The sequence below is a fragment of the Platichthys flesus genome, chromosome 18 (assembly GCF_949316205.1).
Source record: "Platichthys flesus chromosome 18, fPlaFle2.1, whole genome shotgun sequence".
NCBI classification, from domain to species: domain Eukaryota; kingdom Metazoa; phylum Chordata; class Actinopteri; order Pleuronectiformes; family Pleuronectidae; genus Platichthys; species Platichthys flesus.
This window is the reverse complement of record NC_084962.1, coordinates 20190799-20210800: the sequence shown is the minus strand read 5'-3', so window position 1 is coordinate 20210800 and position 20002 is coordinate 20190799. Positions and strand designations below refer to the sequence as shown.

Genomic DNA, 20002 nt, shown 5'->3' with positions numbered 1-20002 from the left:
CCATCTTTAGGTTAATTTAATAAATGATTATTGTTAACTGCTTTAAAAACATATTCATAAATAAAGAGACTTACAGTGTCACAGGTTTGATCCCTGCAGCCACCCCGAGTGTAAACATGTGAGGACACACTCCGTCATGTTGATAGACGTGTGTGTGTCTGCGTCCATCTTTTCATATCTTTTCATATTTCCATAAACCTGTTAATTGCAGGAACAGTGCGAGACACTTGCGTCCCCATGGCAACAGCATCACCTTTATCCGCTCGCTGATTTTTTCTCGATGTGATAAAAATCATCAGCTCTCGTGTCTCAGTTCCCTCGACTCAATTCACTTCATCTAAAACAGCAGCTTAGTTAGCAGATCAGTTATTTTATGAGGTAAAAAAACATATATATATTTTTTCTTATACATTTTGCAAAACCTACAACTTCTACCTCGTACAGCGATGTCACAAAAACACTTTCAAAAACCCACAGGAGGTTAAAATGCGGTTAAGACGCCTACATTTCTAAATAATGTGGTATAATAATATAAGGTCAGATTTCATTAAGGTGTCATCAAACCGATGTGACCTCCTCACCAGAGTCGGTGTCCTTCATCGTTTCAGATCCGGGATCAGTGCTGCAGCCACATCGTGAATCGTGAGCATGATTGAGATGACAACCTGACTGCTTGGATATACAATATGACTACTCTCTTATACTTCTATTATTGGAAATACCTTCATCGTGACATTGATCATTACAGCTGCCCTCATCTTCATCCCAGGGTACTTTGACCCCGACATTCTAATGGTGGCGGCAGCTGATCGTGGATTGAGATGACAACCTGATAGCTTGGATATAAAATATGACTACTCTCTTATGTTTTCTTCTGTTGTTAATGTTCTATGTTTTAAGAATATGTCAAGATTTACTTTAACCGATTGGATTAGACCCCCACCCCCACCCCCCCCAAACACCCCCTATCCATCCTATTGGTGAGGAGATCATGAATTTAAATGTTCAGGGAACCATCCCTTTAAATCCAATGAGACAAATAGTGATTTGTGAATAAGGACAATACAAATAACGTGTGTGACTAATTGATGGAACACTGCGTTCTGAGTATAAACATAATTTGGTTTAATTAATCTGGTTTTAATCTGATTAAACCTGGAGACACGCCCCCCCTGCCCCTCCCCCCGACATCATCATCATCCTCCTCTTCATCACCACAACAGGAAGCGGGGGTCGGACGGAGCAGCGGAGACACCGCGGCTGGAATCCGGTAGAACCGTCACACAGGTGGCGGGAGAAGAGGCGAAGCTACACCGGGAACCAGCCACTGTCCGCCGGCGTCATGGCGCTGATCCCCTCGCAGGTCCTCCGGGTCGCCATCCTCCTGTCCTACTTCTCCATCCTGTGCCACTACAAGGCGCTGGACATGCCCGCGCACCAGACCTACGGAGGCAGCTGGAAGTTCCTGACCTTCATCGACCTGGTGAGAGAAGCCTCGTGAGGTTAGCCTCCGCCGGCCAGCTAGCTCCGTGAAGCCCGGGGCCGTGGGGGTGTGTGGGGGGGAGCGTCAGGTTTAAACGAGTGCTCTTCACTTCCGGTCCCCTGCCCTCACCGCTCCGGTGTTTGAGGGGGGGCTAGATTAACGGTACACCGTGAGTGGGGTCGGTAACGGAGCCTCCACCGGGGTTCACCGGTGAGCTCAGCGCGGTGTCATAACCCGGAACTGGTGGAGAAAGAGAAACGTGTGTCTGCAGGAACATGGTTCCCCCCTTAGCGGGAGCGCGCCGCGCGTACACCCACAATTAGAACAGCTGGATGAATCATAACCATAAAACATTTAAAAAATCTATTTGGAAAAATGACAAAAGCACCTGACTGTTATCACGTGACTGAGGAAACTACACATCCCATAAACCAGCAGATCCCAGTGCTTCCTGATCTCCATTGTAACAAGGAGCTCCACCAATTAGAGACAGTACTCCTGAGGGTTGTGGGTAGTCTGGTGCTTCTTTGTGACCTCACAGATAAATTGTGTTTCTCTTAACACACAGTTGTGATCATTCGGACGTTGTTTCAGTGTCTCGTCGCTCACGGGGGGGTGGGGGGGGGGGGCGAGAGTCTACCTTGGATGGTTAAAACATTATGGCTGAAATGAACTCCTCCCCTTTGTGATTGGAAATTAGACAATCTGCGTTTTATAAATAATAACTTTCCGTCCTCGATCACACTATTTACTGAACCTCACGTATTTATGGACCTGCCTTCAGTGGGACCTTCTCTCACAGGACAGTGAACTCAGGAACCAGATTGAGTTACGGACTTCAGGACGCTGTGATGACCGGCTCGAATTAGAAGAAGACACAAACGCACACAGCCTCCATTCATACTGAACAATGTTTGTGTACGAGCGCTCACAAAGAGGCCGTTCAGGCACAGACCGTCCACACATCAGCCTCAGTGTCGCACACCACCAGCTGGGACGAGCTGGACAGATGTTGGAGGACAGATGTTAGAGGACAGTTTGATTTAAAGTAAAAAAAACCAGGGCATCGTTGTCAGTTGTCTTTGGTCAGTTACCTCAACAAAATGTGTTCAGCCGTCTGTTGGCAGGATTACACAAAAACCACTAAACTGATTTCCACCAAACTTGATGGAAATGTATTTTTGCCCAATGATTCCAGCAGATTATTTACAACAAGTCAACTGACTATAAAATACTGATTGATAATAGTCCCAAAGGAAAATACATGTTATTATAGATTTTTTTTTAGCGGTTTTTGAGGTCCGGTCTGTGTGAGTGTGTGTGAGTCTGTGTGTGTGTGTGTGTGTGTGAGAAATAGCCGTGTCATATTTTCCACATTAGACCTCTCCCCCTGGTTAACTGTGCTTTTAATGACCTGTACACTCCAGCAGCCAGGAAACACACACCACTTCAACATCTGGCTCTTAATCACTGTGTGTGAGTGTGTGTGTGTGTGTGTGTGTGTGTTCGCATCTGTGCAACATGAAACCTGCATATTGAAACACAGACATGCTTTAGATCCATTGAACAAATAGTTGTGCGTTCAGTGTGTGTGGTTTTGGGAGATGAAACACTCGTCGTTAGCCAAATTCTCATAGAAAGTCATTAGCGTGGACGTCCGGGATCTGATGACTCTGCAAAAAACACATTTTCCAACAGAAAGTTGATTTAAAAAGAAAAGAAGCTGCTCCATGTGACACCGGCTTCTTGATGACGGTGCAGTTTGTGCTTTAATGTCTCTCGTCCTCTCCGAACTCTTCGTCCTCCTCCTCTTCCTCTGAACATTTTTCCCTTCTAAGCTCTTTCCTCCTCCTCCTCCTGTCCATCTCTTTAAAGTGTGTGTCATGTGAAAGTGCTGTGAGCAGCTGTTAGAGGCTCCCGCTGAGCTGCCTCCCTCTGCCCCCCCGCAGGTGATCCAGGCCGTGTTCTTCGGCCTGTGCGTCCTGATCGATGTGTCCAGTCTGCTGACTAAGGGAGGCGACAGCAGGGAGCAGGAGCGCCAGCTGAGGAAGCTGATTGGCCTGAGGGACTGGATGATGGCCGTGCTGGCCTTCCCTGTCGGAGCGGTGAGCGGATGGATGTAGCCAACCACACACACACAAAACACACACACACAGACACACACAGAACAGCCTGGGGAAGGAAAAGCCTGGCTTGCAGGAATCAAAGGCTCGGGAAATGTGTTTGCAGTATAATAATCTCTCTCTCTCTCTCTCTCTCTCTCTCTCTCTCTGCCCCCTCTCTCTCTCTCTTTCTCTCTCTCTATCCCCCCCCGTTCTCTCTGAAGGGAAGTGACAGCAGCTAGAGTCTCTTAACCGTGATGATGTTTAGTGTCAAATGGCTTTAATGTTAGTTTGAGGTTTTAGAATCCTTGTCCTCTGTCTGTGTTAAATGTCCCCTCATGTGGACGTGGGCGAGACAAACCTGTTTAATGATTAACAGCCAATCAGGACGCCTCTGGGACAAGAGCACGACTTCTTCAGCACACAACACACTGGTCTTACTGGGAGACGGGCCAACAGATAGAACCGGGCGTCTCGTGGAGTCCACTGATATTAGCGTCCGTCTCGAGGGATCCGATCACAATTGGACAGCTCAGGTCTCTCGCTCGTGCAGACTCACACAGACACACAACCCTTTTTGATTGGACACATCTTTAACTCAAACTGGGGGAAAGCCTCATCTGGTCAGAACGTCTCTAAACACAGGAGACACATTCAGGACATATCTTATTACCAGGTGTAAAGAGACAACCTTTGCTGTGTCCATCTCTGGTACCCCCCCATCCAGCCTCTGGTCAAAGCTCCGCCCCCAAAACACTTAAACGTGCAACAACTGCTAGAAGACGAGTTGTTGTGTCTGAAACGACTGTCGAGTTCATTTCAGTCCTGTGAGGAGTTCAGTTGGCAAAGTTCCCGAGCTGACGCACACACACACACACACACATCTTTAGTTTGCACACACACACAAACACACACACATCTTCAGTTTGCACACATAACACACACACTCACTCATGAATATGCATTCTTCACACCCACAGACACGTAACACACACAGTTGGTAGATAACAGCCCCAAGCAACCTTAGTGCCAGTCAGATCGCAACAACACACACAGACACACACACACCTATAGAGGCAGTCAGCTGGCATGGAGCCGTGAGTTGGGCACAGAGTTCAGTTTACACACAGAACAAAAGACATGATTATCATCACAGCTAATGTCTGGAAACCCAGTCCGACTGGTGTGTGTGTGTGTGCGCTGTACACATGGATGGAATGTAGGTCCATCTCATGTGTTGTGTGTGTGCATGTACGTGTACTTTTCACCGCACTATGGAAAATGGAGTGTGTGTGTGTCTTGAAAGCAGAGAACTTGCCGGTCAGGGTACAATGATGGGTGGGGGGGGGGGGGGGGGGGGTGAGGTTGGTTCAGATGATTCGAGCTGGAGCCCAGATGACGGTCAGGTAATTCCACCCCCGTCCTGCAGAACATGGTCTGGCCCGGGTCCAAGCTGCAGATACATTAGACCACAGGTCCGTTTTCCTTATGGTGCGTTCAGGACACGTGGGACAGATGATGCTTCACCATGAAGAGGCTCTGGATCCAGACCCGGGGGCTGAAAACACAATTTGATTGTCTATGTGGGGAACTGGAGGAATGTTTATCATCCAATCACCATTTCTGGCCTTGTAGACTTCTCTGTTCTTCTTCCGGTGGTTTGTCTCTTTCTTTAAAGTCCCAGCTTCACGTGGAAGTCAACCATTGAACACACATTCAGTCCTGTGAGCTCTTTCTAACGCCACAGTCTCACCTGATGTGGCAGCCGCCCAGTTCCTGTTGTCCAACCACTGAACCACCGCCACAGCACAGAGGGAACACAGTTTCATTTAGTCTCGTTAATAAAACATCGTACGCAAAACTTCCTCTGGAGAATTTCCAGTTCCTCCAATTTCACTCGGCTTTGTTGCATCACCACGGCCGATTGTATTACGCGTTATAGAAAAAAACAGTTTAGTGAAGTTCTGTAGTTTGTGAGTAATCTTCTGAGGTAATACTGTGAGGGACGGGTTCTTATCACTGACTGAACGATGCTGTTACTTCCTCTCTGTGTTTTTCCACCAGATGTGAATTGTTTCTCTCTCTCTCTCTCTTTAGTTCGTGGTGTTTACCTTCTGGAGCCTCTACCTGTACGACCGGGAGCTGGTCTACCCCAAACTACTGGACAACTTCATCCCTCAGTGGCTCAACCACGGCATGGTGAGTGGATCACTCTGCACCGCGCCATAGAGCTGCTCTCAGACCAGTTCTGACCTCTGGATATTCTCCTAAAATGATCCAGAGGAGCTGCAGCTCAGAGCGACACTGTCCGGGTCAGCTGCTCTGTAAAAGCTCTGTAGCTAATCCTGCAGCCCTGAGTAAAACCTCTGGATAACGTCTGAATGAGCACATGTGAGAATGCAGCAGGAAATAGTGCCAATCATTAGGAGGTAATCTGGGATCATGCTTTAAGAGACTCAGGTCGCAGCCGGCTGCTGAATCTGATCCACTGAATTGATCCATATTGTAGAATCTGCAGGTGACGTCCTCGGATCATTTCTCATATCAGTGAATCATAAACTCTGTGGAGAACTGGAACGATCCGGATCAACGCTGGAGCCGGGAAACGTCTGAACTCTAATGGAGCGTTGGCTTTGATTGGCCGTCTGGAGGAAGCAGGTTTAATCTCACATTTAGCTGATAATAGCCGCGTGCGTGTGTGTGTGTGTGTGCGTTTGTGTGCGTGTGTGTTGTGTTTTCAAATCAAGCTGAACGACAATCTGACATCGTTCCAGAGCTGCGTCTGCAATATGCAAAATCAAGACCTGAAGCTTCCCTCTGCCAGAGCGCTGTCTGCAGAGCGGGAGCAGCACGAGGTGACGACGGTTGTGTGTTCCCATAACACAAAAAGACACAAAGGCGGTGTGTGTGTGTGTGTCTGTTCGGTGTCTCTTCTCCAGGAGCTGATGTAATAGCTGAGTGGTTGCTAAGGCACCGTCGCCAAGGACCAAAACAACCAGAACATCACCAACGGCCGTGTTTTTAATCTGTGTGTGTCTGTGTGTGTTTGTGTGTGAGTGTGTGTGTGAGACTGAAATTCTGAGGAAGTTTGTGCAAGTTCAACATAATTTGCGTGTGTGTGTGCGGGAGAGAGAGGGAGAGAGAGACAGAAACGTGAGGAAGCTTGTGCATGTGTTACATATTTTTTTTCTGTGTGTGCGTCCAACACTTGTAAATATTGTGCGTTGTTCCATGGTATCACTGTTGTTTATTTACCCCGGCCTCCACGGCAACCATGAAGCCATTCCCCTCGGAGGAGGGAGGGGTCGAGTGATGTCGAGAAAAAGACGATGATTTTAATAACGAGTTGAGCAGCTTCGCCAGCGGAGTCATCATCGGAGAACAAGAGGAAGATTAACTGCAGACTTGTTGTTGCTCGACTGATTCTTGTTTCCACCAAACGGCTGCAGCTTCAGTTTCTTGAGTTTCAGGCTGAAGTTTAAAATCTTAGATCGATTCACACTCCTGATAAATGTGATCTGATCTCGAAGTCTACGGTGGAAATCCAGAGAAGGTTCCAGAAACCAGGGTCCAGACAGTTTGACCTCTCGTGCTGTCCCTCTGAGGGATGGAGGTGATCCTTTGATTTGATTGGATGATAGCTGCTGCACATTCTCCAGGTTTTATATATTTAGCTTTCACCGATAAGTCTTGAGTTCTGGGTTTGAAACCGGCTGTGAGACAAGTGCTGCCTTGCTTAAGAGCCCCTCAACATCACGCACCGACGCAGCCGATAAGTTTGAACTCACTTCCTCCAGCTCATTGTCTTTATTTGACTTTTGGATCAGAACCCACTGCTCTCAGGTCAGTCCCAGTGCATCTACATCCCATTGGTCGTGACAGTGGAGGTTGTTTGACCCCTTGACCCTGCCCTTGGCCATGTGACCCGCCGGCCCCCTGCTGTGCCTCTCTGTGTGAAATGGTTTGTCCTGTTTTTAGCCCCAGACCAGAGGATCCAACCACCGCTGTTTGTGGAAGGGGGGGGGGGGGTTTCCACAGAGGCAGAACGATGGCTTCTCGAGTGAGACCACAGAAACCACTGAGAGAGAGAGAGAGAGAGAGAGAGAGCTATATATAAAAATAGAGAGAGAGGGACACAGAGGCGACTCCTCTCAAAAGAGACTAAACTTAAACACAAGACTGGAATTCCACTGAGGCACCCTGGGTACAACTGTGTGTGTGAGTGAGTGTGTGTCTCTGTGTGTGTGTGTGTGTGTGAGATGGGAGGTTAACCTATAATTTAAGACCCCGGGGGGGAGAGACAGCGATTTCGTCCTGATGTTAGTCTGCTCCCTCGGCACTCGGCCTCTTGGAACTTGACGGGTCAAAGTAAAGTCGTGACGCTCTGCTCGCCTCCTGTGGTGAACACGGTTTGAAGCTTTCTGCTTTAACATTCACTGGATTTCATGCGGAATCCATTTTCAAAATGTGATTCTTCTGACACAAAGTTTAGACCAAAGATTTGAGAAAAACCAAGACGTGTGAAAACCTTCAATGTTCACCTTTGAACCAGGAATCAACCCACCGGGACCACTGCTCTGGGAGCTGCCGTTGGTTTGACGTTTGCTCCAGCGCCATCTGAGTTTTCTGAAACCAGAAGAAGCCATATTTGGAGGAGTGGAGGGGCGGAGCCTGCCTGAGAGATAGAGGGCAGTGCACGCCCACCTACACCTGCCGCCTGCACCCATTGGACGTATCTAGCTGTCAGTCACACTGTGGTATCCTCCCCTAAGGTGCTTTGGTTGACTCTCAATGAGCAGGATTCACGAAATAAACTTCATAAAGTTGAAATGACAAAACTGCCACTTGAAGAAATGGATTAAAATCATCTTTTAAAGGTTGAAACTCGTGTTTAACAAGCAGCTCTGAGTCAAACTGAACCACTTCACACCTGCAACATCCCAGTCCTTTTCTCACTTTAACACACACACACACACACACACACACAGCTGTGCTCCTCCGCAGTGCAAATGAGGTAAGAGGTCTCGACTCTGCAGAGACAATCACGCCTGCTGTCTGTCTTTGTTTTGAGTGAGAGTGCCCCCCAGTGGACAAAGACGGGATGCTGAGATGTGGACGTATTTATTTAGATTTTGTCTGAGTTTCTTTATTTTCTTTCTCCTCTCTCTCCCTCCGTCTCCCTCTCAGCACACCACCGTTCTTCCCTTCATCATCATCGAGATGCGGACCACCAAGCATCGGTATCCCAGGAGGCTTTGGGGCTTGGCCGCAGTTTGCTGCTTCGGCGTCGGATACATCCTCTGGTACCAAACGCTTCCCCTTTAAAAACCTGTTGAACCCTCAGTGATTAAATACCAGGTTCTGATAGTTAATACACTCTCCACCCGTCCAGGACCTGCTGGGTGCACCAGGTGACGGGGGTGTGGGTTTACCCGGTGCTGGAACGCATCGCTCCGCTCGCCCGAGTCGTCTTCTTCAGCGTCATGACCTCGGTGATTTGTATCTTCTACGTCCTCGGGGAAATCCTCAACAGCTACATCTGGGACCAGTCACACACAGGTACACAACACACACTGCAACAGAAACACACACAAGTACTACACTACACACAGACCTTCACTCTGCTGTAGGAATAAGATTCCTGGTTCAGAAAGCTGCTCCACGTGTTCACTCTCCTCTCTCTCCTCCGTCTTCCTCTCAGTAAAGGTCAAAGGTGAGTGATCCTCTCGTGGACCAGAGAGGACGAGTCGTGCTCCGCCCGTCCAGGACAGACCAAGAAAGAAAACAAGCGACCTCTCTGGAGGTGGAAGTGACCATTACACCTTTGAACTGTATCATCACAACAACCATAAAGAAAAGACAGAAACAAATTTGTTAAATGTAAAAAGAGGAAAAAAGCGATGAAGCGCCATCTTTTCTGGTTTGGGTTTGTATCTGACTTTTGTTTTGTGAAGGACTGAACATCTCCATGACTCATGTACTACACACACACACAGACACACACACGTCATCTTCTGGTACGAACTATTAAACAATGTGACTAAATCCCATCATAAGCTACAATGAAGTCACTGAACATCCAGAATGCGTCGAGCTTCATTATTCATCCTCAGTCATTTCAAGTGAGTTAATAAAGTTTGGTTCAAAATCTCCTGATTCTGAGGAAATTATTCAGCTTGTTGGACTTTGACCAATCAGCAGAGGTTATACTGAACACACACACTCACACAGACACACACACTAGCATCAGGTGGAAGCTGCTCTGGATGTTAATCTTGAAGCGTCATCAAAGGTAATCACAGAAAACTTCTCCTGGATGTTCGACATCCCCTTGTAACGAGTCCACTTCCAGACTAATTGGGTCTAATTGGTCTCGCGGTGTTCAATTAAAGCTCATCATGTCTCTAGAGAACGGACGTAAGCTGCTGTTTGACTTTCTAGTCCGTCGCCATCTTGGTTTTAATGTAGCCAGAAGCGACAAAGAAGAATCATTTCTCAGACTTCTAGAGAAACAACCAGGGGAGTCGCCCCCTGCTGGTCATCAGAGATAATTGAAGTTGTGGGTCTGTTGACCAATCAGTGACTGGGAGTTCGTCCCCACAGACAGCGATGTAAACACTAAAGATCTTTATCTACCGACAAACAATAACAAATATCCAGAAATTAATCCAGATCATCTTCATGTGGCGAGTTTTGACACAGAAAATACCAGTGAAACCAGAATGTACTGGTTTTACTACATTTCTCCTTCAGTAATGATCTGAGACGTGAAGCTGAACGTTTTCACCAGATCTCTCTTTTTTTTTGGATCCATGTCTGTGCAAACTCTCTTTGGAAACAAGAGTCTGACACAACACACCCTGTTCATTAGCGCTCAGCAACTAACTCTGCACCCCTGTGTGTGTCTGTGAGAGAGAGCGTGTGTGTCTGTGTGTGTGTGGTCTCTGTGTTTGAATGTGTGTGTGTGTGTCGTCTCTTCATTAACACGTCAGCTCTGAGGTGACACATTCAAACGTTCAGGAATCTTCGGCTCTGAATCTATTAACATAGATCTACATGCTAACGAGGAGCCGGACCCGACACGTGTTCCAGATTAAAAATCACATCAAATAAAAAAAAGAATAAAACGTCTCTAAACAATTTAATGTGTGAAACGTTCTGAAGAAGAAGCGACTGAAGGGGAATTTGATGAATTCATCTTTGTGAGGGAGGAGAGCGAATTTCACAAGAAGGGAGAAGAAAGGAGGGAAGGAAAAAAGACATGGTGTGAAACTGAAAGAACAAAGCATGAAGAAACGATGGGGGAGAGACAAGGAGGTGAAGAAAAGAGGGAGGGACACAATCATGAGGAGGCTAAATAGGAAGGAAGGGAGAGAGGAAAAGAAAAGGGAGGAAGGGATGAAGGAGGATAGGATTCACAAAGGAAAATGTAATAAAGCAAATTGAAACGTCAACCATTAGAATATGTGTGAAAAATACAAACACACAGATTTTTAATTTGATCATTTTTATATTTTGTATTATGTGGTTAGTTGACCTACAGCGCCCTCTGCAGGCAGATTGACTGACAGGCAGCAAAACAAACAACATTATTAATAAAACAATTTAATTAAATTACAAAGATATAAAAAAGGTAAATACAAGAAAATCTACAAGTCCTGTGTCTGGAAACCGCCTCAGTCCTTCCTGGGTTTAGGTTTTGGTGCTGAAACAGACAGAGAGTAAAAGACTGTTAAAGATATAGAGGAAAATTCAAACAGAGCAATTATAGAAAAGGAAAATAAAGTAAAGCTGATGTAGGAAAAGTAAAAAAGAACGACAGAAAGTGGGAAAGAAAGAACAGTTAAATAAAGGAGACAATACAAAAGAAGCGTTTCTGAACAGATGATAAAAAAGAGAGAAAAAGAAGAAGAAGCAGAAGAAGAAGAAGAAGAAGTTCTAATCACCGTTTGGATTTTCCTGTTTGTAGAAAGTCTTCAACATCTCAACAGCTTCTTCTGCTCTGTGACCTGAGACACACTGAACACACAAGATACACAGTTACTTACACAACACTCTACACACAGACACACACACACAGACACACACCTTGAACGTGGTCCCAGTTTGAGGTAAGTTTGCGGAGGAGACGTCCAGAACCGAGCCGCAGCCTCCGAACCTCTCGTTCCTGCAGCCGTACACCACCACAGGGATATCTAACACACAGTGAAGGAACAACACACACACACACACACTCTCACTCTCTCACACACAGACACACACTGGGAGGATACTGATTAGGCGCAGGGCCGACGCACACATGATGCACGGCTCCACGGTGACGTACAACGCCGTCCGCTCGCACACGCTCTTCACATCCAGTTTGCTCTGGCGACACCAGTCCAGGAGCTGGTCCAGAGCGACCATCTCCGCGTGACGCGTCGCCTGGGAACCCCCCCACACACACACACAGACAGACACACACACAGAATCACATGTTAGCTACAACAGAAACACAAACTCTCGTTCAGTAAAAGAACCCGCTCTACATTGTCCCTACGTTCTTGCTCTGGTTGACCTCGTTGCGTCCTCTCCCGACCACCTGGTCCTCGTGCACCAGGAGACATCCCACAGGAACCTCTCCGTTCTCCAGAGCGTCTCTGGCCTGAAGCAACACAAACATGGAGCCATCAGGTCTTCATCTTCTCTGGGATATTTTTATTTCATCATGAATATTGATACAGCTGCTTCACTTCCCCGACTCAGAGATCAAGTGATGACTCTGAACAGAACTCAGCTCCGGACCTGTGGCTGTTTTATCTGCTGCCCTCGAAAAGCACTTTGTAATTTAGATTGTGAAAAGCTCTCTGACCAAAGTTATCATTATTACTATTGTTATGATATATCTATACGTATTTATAACTTCTTCTACAAGCAGAGTCCAGGTTTCTGATTGGCTGTCGTTGAGGCTCCTCGAGTCGAACACATTCCCACTGATCAACACTTTGTTCATAAACATGTTGTTTTAAAACTCTTATTCTCACTCAGCTTAAAGAAAAGACCTTCGAGAATAATAACTGTGATTTAAAATGTACTTTTCGTTGATGTCTGATTTTGAACATGTCTGAATATTAATTGATTATTGATCAATTAATCATTATTTTTACGCACCATCTTGAACGCGTTGATCATCCACTTCTCGATTTCTTCATCACTCGGATAAAAAGCCTCAGCTTCACTTCCTGTCTGCGTTCCCATGGCAAAAGATACTACGACATGTACTTATACTACTAATACTACAACTAATAATGCAACTGTTACTACAACTAATTCTTCTTAACTTGAGTAAAATGAAAACACGTTGTAGCTCACGAGCAGCACAGTGACCACGCAGGAGGGGGAAGATAATATTGGATGCACCACTTCCGTCTTCAGACATGAGCAGTCGATCCTCGATATTAGATGAAAACAGGAAGTGAGAGAATAATTCCTATAAAATAAAAGCACAACTCAGTGACACTTCAAGTTCACACGTTTATTTATAATCAACATTAATATCGATGGTGTTTTAGCCAAAAAAGATTTGAAGGATTAATGATAATCGTATTTGTCGATACCAATTAACTGTTTAAACAAATAGCGAACCATGCACTTAAAAAATACTCCTTAATAAACACTTGGAATGCTTTTACATTGTGTCTTTCATTTTCATGAGTAACAAACAACTTCCACACCATCAAATTATTTGTATGCACCATATTTAGAGCTTAGTTGTATATATTTGGTATATGTCTTAACTTTGATCTCTGTCTATACCAGGGGTCTCAAACTCAAATGACCTGGGGGCCACTGGAGGCAGTATCTGGGTGAGGCTGGGCCGCATCAGGTATTCCACAAAAAAAAACTTTGCTAAAAAAATCCAATCTTCTCAAATGTCCTTATTAACAGTTATTTAACTTCAATGGGTTCTTCTGAACATGAAAAGAATATTGAAGAACATGAACGGTTCTTCTGAACATGTTTTACCTTGTCTACTTCTTGCTGCCAGATCCGGTACCTCTCGTATCGGAAAAAAAAATCGGTGGATCGGTGGATAAATTACTAATTTGTGGCCACGCAATAACAAGATAATCTAATAAGTTATATATAAAGCTTTCTTAACAACAGCATCACAATTTCATAAAATAATAACAAATGCAGACTTCTAAGATGAACCAAAATAATTATGCACATTGTCATGTACAGTATGTGGCTCGCTGCGTAAATGTCACCACCAGAGGATGAGGGAATCTAAATCATTAAAATTCATCCACACATATCAGGTGTAAATAATAATGTAAAACAGCCCAGACTGTAAAATGTAGATATTAGCTCAATGACGTGTTATAAACTGCTGCAATTTAGAATAATCAGTAAAGAAGCTCCCAAAACCTCACAGCAGCGTAGAGGAGCCGTGGTGTCCCTTGAATAGACTTCAATTTAACAAATTGTGTGTGTGTGTGTGTGTGTGTGTGTGTGTGTGTGTGTGTTCCGTTCGTTTTCTCCGCTGGACACAGAAGTCACCTTTGCTCAAGATGCCACTTTATTAATCACTGACACAAAGACTGATACCGTCACTGCAGTAGAGCCTAAATAAGTCCCACTGCATTGTAAGTGTCATGTGTGTGATGTCTTAAGAGTCGTTTTATGTTCCTTCCGGGACCTGTGCTCGTCGTACCTGCGCTGTCATATGTACTAAGGGTTCCGGCACCTTGTGATTTACTAATGAAGCACTGGATACATCATGACCTGCGAGAAGGAGGAAAACTATGAATTTCACCCTCCTGCTCTCCGCACAGCCAAAGCCACTCTTTTCTCTTCAGGCTCTCTCTCTCTCTCTCTCTCTCACTCACTCTCACACACACGAACCCGCCCCCCATGTCACTCACATACATGCTGCATTCACTGGACAGGCACACAGTAGGAAACCAGAACATCATAACATCGTCGTCCTTAAAGTCTCTAAAAGTAGAGGAGGAGCCAGAGCTTTCAGCCATCTAGCCCCTCAGCTGTGGAATCATCTACCACTTTCAGTTCGGGAGGCAGACAACATCTGTTCGTTTAAGAGTAGACTCAAAACCTTCCTTTTTGATAAAGCTTATAGTTAGAGCTAATTAGTGCGGCTGAACGTAAGTTGTTCTATTTTCTTAAATAGGAAGCGTTTAGTCTAACAAGGCATAGAGGTATTGACGTCTGATCTACTGAGTGGGCCACATGGTTTTCGTCGTACTACCATACAAACCAGTAGCCAGTCAGATTTACCTTGAGCCTCAGTGTCGCCCCAAGTCCGGCCTGTATCATTGTTTCATTGATTACAAGACAAAAAGCCCTGATGACGCTAAGACCTGTCGACGGGACCGGACAGCGTCGTGTTGATTCGAGGTTCAGGTGGGAAAGGCAATGATTAGACAAATTCAATGTTCAAAAGTTTCACAGTAACAAGTTTATTACATAAGAACAATACTTACAGAGAGTCTCAGGGGTTCTGCTGCACGCACCAGCTTTACTGGATCATGTCGAGAAGAAGCGCACACACATCCCAAGTCCACAGTATTTAAAAAGACACAGGGGGCAGCACAGAGGCGGTTCTTTTTCTTTGAGGGAATTCAGTTATTGATCAGATGTATACTGTTTTCTCAAAGTGCAGTTTTTTGCAAACACATCACTACTGTGGCCTTGGCAAACAGGGAGTCCGTTACAGCGGTGGGACACAGCAGATTAGACAGAGAGGAGGATTTCATATCTTTTTCTCACCACGTTTTATGAAGCATCTCTTTGTTTTAGTTCTGGCATGTCCTCCTCTCTCTTTCCTGAGAACCTGTGCTTGTTGTGCAAACTCTGCAGAGCCTACCATTACAAAGACTCAATGGCAACTCCAGTCTGAGAACTTCATTATTTCAAATCTCAAGATGAATTTCAATCACACACTTTTCTCCGAATTGTATTTTGCAGTCAGATTGACACTCATGTGGACACATGCTCATGTGCCTGGTTACCAGTCAGTTGCAAACGGCCGGATTCTTGTTTTGTCTCTTTCTGTGGTCGTGCTCTGGGCTGATCCTGTGTCTGAGTCAAAAAGATAGACATCATTCCAAGAACAGAAACAGTTGAATAAGCTTATTTCAAAGTATTGTCTGGGTATCAAGTTCCTGTTTTCATCTGTCTGGCTCGCAGTCTGTTTGAGGAACCAACTGTCATAAACATGTTTTTTAGTTACACAGGTTACAGTGACAGTTTATACTTTGTATTGTGCATTATTGATTATATGGACTATGCAGCTGAAATTATTCATAGGTCACAGGAAAAATATAGTCACAAGATACAGAGAAACATAGATATCTCATCAGACGCAAAAGGAATTTATGACACATGACCCACAGAGCTTCTCTTTCCAGCTTCTCCTTCCTCTTCTCCATCCCTATCCCCCTTCCCAGGAATCCCTTTGCTTTATCACCCGCAGATCCAGGGCCTCTGTGGCCGCACCATGGATTAAGGTTTGTGGATCACGCACCGGGGGTCGCGGTGGTGGATCCAGTGTGGAGGTTTCTGAGTCATGTGGGCTGATCGTGGTGCTGGTGGCGGACCCTGTGTCGAGTTGGCATTGGGTACGGGCGGTGGACCAGGACCGCGGCGGTGGTTCATGGTGGGTCCTGATGGGTCCTGGTGGGCGGCGGTGGACGGGGACTGAGGACTGGAGTGGCGTCTGGTCTGGATGGTGGATCGTGGTCCTGCTGGTTGCTGACCATGGACTGTGATTGCAGCGGGACTGCTTGGCATGTCATGTTGGGGTTGTCCTTCGGGATGTCTACCCTCATCAATGCTGCTAGAGACTTTGATTATTGATGATGTTCTCCTACACGTGGCATCTATTGTACTTCTGTCCGTCCTGGGAGAGGGATCCCTCACATGTGGCTCTCTCTGAGGTTTCTACATATTTGATGAGGCATCCTGGGAGACTGAGTTCTGGAGCCTCTGGTTTTCTCCAGAACAAAGGGACATGTGGCTTTAGGCTTTTGACTACACATGTAGGTCAAACTGTGGTTCACAAATACATTGTGACAACAAAACAGAGCCAACACAACGTCACCAGTATCATGAAGAATATGTTGCTGCAGAATAGAAACGATGGAACAGACATTGTTGATGAAGTTGTGTAGAAACTTGCTGAAGCATTTTCACTGCAGCTGGATGAATGGACAGACGTCAGTGGAAAGACACAGCTTATTGCTCTGGTGAGAAACATTGATACTGATGCTGTGTGGAGGAATCACCAGGACGAGTCTCTCCATGTCTCTATTGGTTGAACTTGACGGTGGCATAGAGGCTGCTGGGATCAGCTGAGGGTCCAGTAGAAGAGGAGGGAGCTTTCACAGTGCTGTAGGTCACTGCATCATCACCACCCTGGATCTGTAGGATATACAATCAATCAATCAATCAATCAATCAATCAATCAATAAATCAATCAATCATCTGTTTAGCACCTTTCATCAGGTTAGTGTATTTCAATGTGCTTCACAGAACACAACAAACACTAATGTTGATAAGGAAGTCTTGTTGAACAGAGGAGTTTACCTGGGCCGTGCTGTGAGGGGAGTGGCTGATGGAGGCGTAGGCCACATCCTCTGCAGGGTCGACCTACACCATGAAGACACCACATGGACTCTTCACTTATATGGATTCATACTGACTTTACCTTTTTATGTTCTATAACTTCTACATCAAAAATCTATAACTTGTGATGACATCATGATGACATGGCATTATCACAAGATAAATACAAACTTAGCATTGTCAGGTTTATATGAACATAAGACAGGTTTAGCTCCTCTGATGCTTTATTGTTTTGTTTAGCTGTAGAATATGAAAACCATCGTCCAGAAACGCTGCTTCTGTGAAGTTGTAACAGTTCTTTTCATCTTTGTAACTGACCGTGTGTTTGTGCGTCTGTGTTTTGTTCCCTGAGACGACAGGAACAGAAGAGTTGGCCTCGCAGAGAGAAGAGTCAGGTTCATCAAAACCTCTCGTCTCCTCCACAGAGAAGGTTCTGTTTTCATCTGCCTTCATCTGTGTGTCTGTAGCTGGAAGGATCACACACAACAAAGATGAGTGGTGGTTACAGGATGCTATATTTTCACTTGGTTTACTTTTGTGAGATATTTTCATTGATTTCATGGACCTTGATAAAAACAGGCCTTGTCGGAGGTATAAACTCTATAAGTGACATGTTAGTTTCATCTGTGAATGTTCTCACCTTTGTTTCTTCTCCATCTGATGAGAATCACAACCAATATCACGGTTGTGGCAAAACCCACAACCAGAGCGATGTACCTCCACCAGTCTGTGAACAGAATGACAAGAGCTTCAGTTTCCTGTTCAGTCCAACTTCCTGTATTTACACATGTTGTTAACATGAACTCCATCAACACGCAGCAGCACAGAGATGAAAGAGAGGTGCAGTGAATATTCAGTACCTGTTGTCATCTCATTGTTTCCTGGAGCTGGTTCGTTCTTTCCTTCTTAAGAAAAAGAAATGTGTTAACAAATGGAATTTATTGGATCAGGAGCAGTTCATCGTGTTCTGTGTTTTCTCACCTGATGACGGAGGGATGAAGGAAAACTTTTCCTCTTTGTCACCATCATTCACTTTACATGTTAATGAGCTATAGTTCTTCATCTTGTGAACAAAATGGGATTTTGAGAAGCTCACATTGGCCGAGCGGTGAGACTGTGATGTCTTCAGGTCTTTGTTGTTTTCAGTCACATCTTTATTCATAAACAGCCACTTCACTTTGAGGACACAGCTTCTACATGATGGTGACACAGAGCAGCTCAACGTCACCTCATCACTTCTCTTCTGCTCAGTCACTGGTGATGATGGAGATATTGAGAGAGAAAGATAACATGAGTGAAACTATGTCCATCAGAATGATCAGAATTATCATAATGTTTTTATGAAGAGACTCTTTTACTCACTGTTGACAACAGAGAAATAAACCAGATGATCTTCATATGGTTGTGTTGTCAGGTCAGACTGTCTGCAGACGTATTGACCAGCATCTTCAGCTGTGACCTCCCTAATAACCAGAGAACAGTTTGCAGCAAGACGTAGTCTGTCTGCTTTAGATTTGGAAATCACAGATGTGTGGAGCTGCCTGTTTACAAACAGGTTTACTGATCTAGTCCCCTCTGAATCACTGAAGATCCAGGTAGTAGCTCCACAGTTCACATGATCATCTCTCATCTTGTCACAAGACAAAGTGACTTCAGCTCCAGCTCTGATGATGATGGTGGAATATTGGACAGCGAGCACTGTGGAGGAAATGAGAGAGAGACAGCAACAATTAAACTAAACCAAGAAAAAGACTCATATTTTCATACACTTCTGAATGTGAGGATTCTTTTAGACATAACTTTGTAAATTAAGACCAAATGGAGCATGACTGACAAGATGAACCTGAAAAACATCAACTCCAGTTTTCTCCCTGCATTTGAATGCCTCAGCCAACCAGTCCAGTTCCAGTCTACGTACTTTTGTCTCCAGACTCATGAGGTCACTCTGACACTTGATCACTGAAATCTAATCTGTTAAGTTTTCATTCGAGGAGACAACTGGTCAGAATCTGAAGAAATTCAGACTTGAGATGTGTGAGAGGCCAAAAACCTGAAACCTTGACCTTTAACCTCCAAATATAACCAGTTAAACCGTGAGTTAATGGGAACAGGTCACAGTGAACTTGACCTTTGACCTCCAAAATCAGCTCAGTTAATCTTTGTGTCCAAGAGAACCTTTGAACCAACTTCACCTAGATTGCCTGGAGGTGATATTGCGTTCACAAGGCAAAACATGTGATTTGTAAAGTCACAACAACTTTGACCTTTGACCTCCAAAGTCTCATCAGTTCATCTTTGTGTTAAACTGAATGTTTGTCCCACATTTGAAGGAACTCCCCTCAAAGTGTTCCTGAAGGTCGTTGGCCCAGAGGCATAAAGATGCAACTACATGTTGCAGCACACTGGTCTTCATCAGGGGACAAAGAAGAAGTAAAGCAAAGGAAGAACGAGACTGAAGAAGTGACATCATCAGCTCATTATCACAGGAGACGGAGCAGGTGAATCAAACTGGAGCAAATAACCACAATTAGACAAAGAGCAACACACAGCAGATTGAAATATGAGGAATGATCCAGTACCAGTGTTGCCACAGTTACTCTGAAAAAGTAACTTAGTTACTTTACAGATGACTTGATTTTAAAAGTAACTAAGTTAGATTACAAGTTACTTTATTAGTCACATTCAGCAGCTGCCGACAACATCCCCGCCGCCTCAACATAAACATGACAACCGGTTTTCGGGACCGACACGCGTCCAGAGTCGCCGCCGCTGACCGCCGCACCCGGTC

The 20002-nt window shown here is 45.2% G+C and overlaps 3 protein-coding genes across 4 annotated transcripts; 1 reads left to right on the top strand and 2 right to left on the bottom strand.

The window, feature by feature from the left end:
• Positions 1-1204: 1204 nt before the first annotated feature.
• Positions 1205-9735, top strand: aig1 (androgen-induced 1 (H. sapiens)). The gene is made up of 6 exons (XM_062411438.1): positions 1205-1483; positions 3433-3588; positions 5683-5784; positions 8773-8888; positions 8978-9144; positions 9287-9735. Exons 1-6 carry the CDS (start codon positions 1343-1345, stop codon positions 9304-9306), a joined length of 702 nt encoding a protein of 233 aa, XP_062267422.1. The 5' UTR covers positions 1205-1342; the 3' UTR covers positions 9307-9735.
• Positions 9736-11075: 1340 nt separating this feature from the next.
• On the bottom strand, positions 11076-12993 carry adat2 (adenosine deaminase tRNA specific 2). The gene is made up of 6 exons (XM_062411439.1): positions 12736-12993; positions 12125-12229; positions 11859-12009; positions 11674-11780; positions 11532-11604; positions 11076-11290 (listed from the first exon to the last, which is right to left on the bottom strand). The coding sequence occupies exons 1-6, from the start codon at positions 12820-12822 to the stop codon at positions 11262-11264; spliced, it is 552 nt and encodes a 183-aa protein (XP_062267423.1). The 5' UTR covers positions 12823-12993; the 3' UTR covers positions 11076-11261.
• A 2034-nt stretch (positions 12994-15027) lies between these two features.
• On the bottom strand, positions 15028-18441 carry LOC133973636 (uncharacterized). 2 transcript variants are annotated; one of them, XM_062411613.1, is made up of 6 exons: positions 18196-18441; positions 18075-18119; positions 17855-17941; positions 17533-17681; positions 17176-17238; positions 15028-17010 (listed from the first exon to the last, which is right to left on the bottom strand). In XM_062411613.1, exons 1-6 carry the CDS (start codon positions 18374-18376, stop codon positions 16897-16899), a joined length of 639 nt encoding a protein of 212 aa, XP_062267597.1. In that variant the 5' UTR covers positions 18377-18441; the 3' UTR covers positions 15028-16896. The 2 variants fall into 2 exon arrangements, with proteins under 2 accessions (XP_062267597.1, XP_062267598.1); XM_062411614.1 differs by having other exon boundaries at positions 18075-18116.
• Positions 18442-20002: the final 1561 nt, after the last annotated feature.

Bases quoted from the DNA above. Each gene is read 5' to 3' on its own strand.
- aig1 (XM_062411438.1), top strand. From the start codon at position 1,343: ATGGCGCTGATCCCCTCGCAGGTCCTCCGGGTCGCCATCCTCCTGTCC. The intron at 1,484-3,432 runs GTGAGAGAAGCC...GCCCCCCCGCAG, and splicing joins TCCTGACCTTCATCGACCTG to GTGATCCAGGCCGTGTTCTT. The intron at 3,589-5,682 runs GTGAGCGGATGG...CTCTCTCTTTAG, and splicing joins TGGCCTTCCCTGTCGGAGCG to TTCGTGGTGTTTACCTTCTG.
- adat2 (XM_062411439.1), bottom strand. From the start codon at position 12,822: ATGGGAACGCAGACAGGAAGTGAAGCTGAGGCTTTTTATCCGAGTGAT. The intron at 12,230-12,735 runs GTGCGTAAAAAT...GTGTTGCTTCAG, and splicing joins TGATCAACGCGTTCAAGATG to GCCAGAGACGCTCTGGAGAA. The intron at 12,010-12,124 runs GTAGGGACAATG...GGGGGTTCCCAG, and splicing joins AGGTCAACCAGAGCAAGAAC to GCGACGCGTCACGCGGAGAT.
- LOC133973636 (XM_062411613.1), bottom strand. From the start codon at position 18,376: ATGAATAAAGATGTGACTGAAAACAACAAAGACCTGAAGACATCACAG. The intron at 18,120-18,195 runs GTGAGAAAACAC...CTTTTTCTTAAG, and splicing joins CTTCATCCCTCCGTCATCAG to AAGGAAAGAACGAACCAGCT. The intron at 17,682-17,854 runs GTGAGAACATTC...TGATCCTTCCAG, and splicing joins CAGATGGAGAAGAAACAAAG to CTACAGACACACAGATGAAG.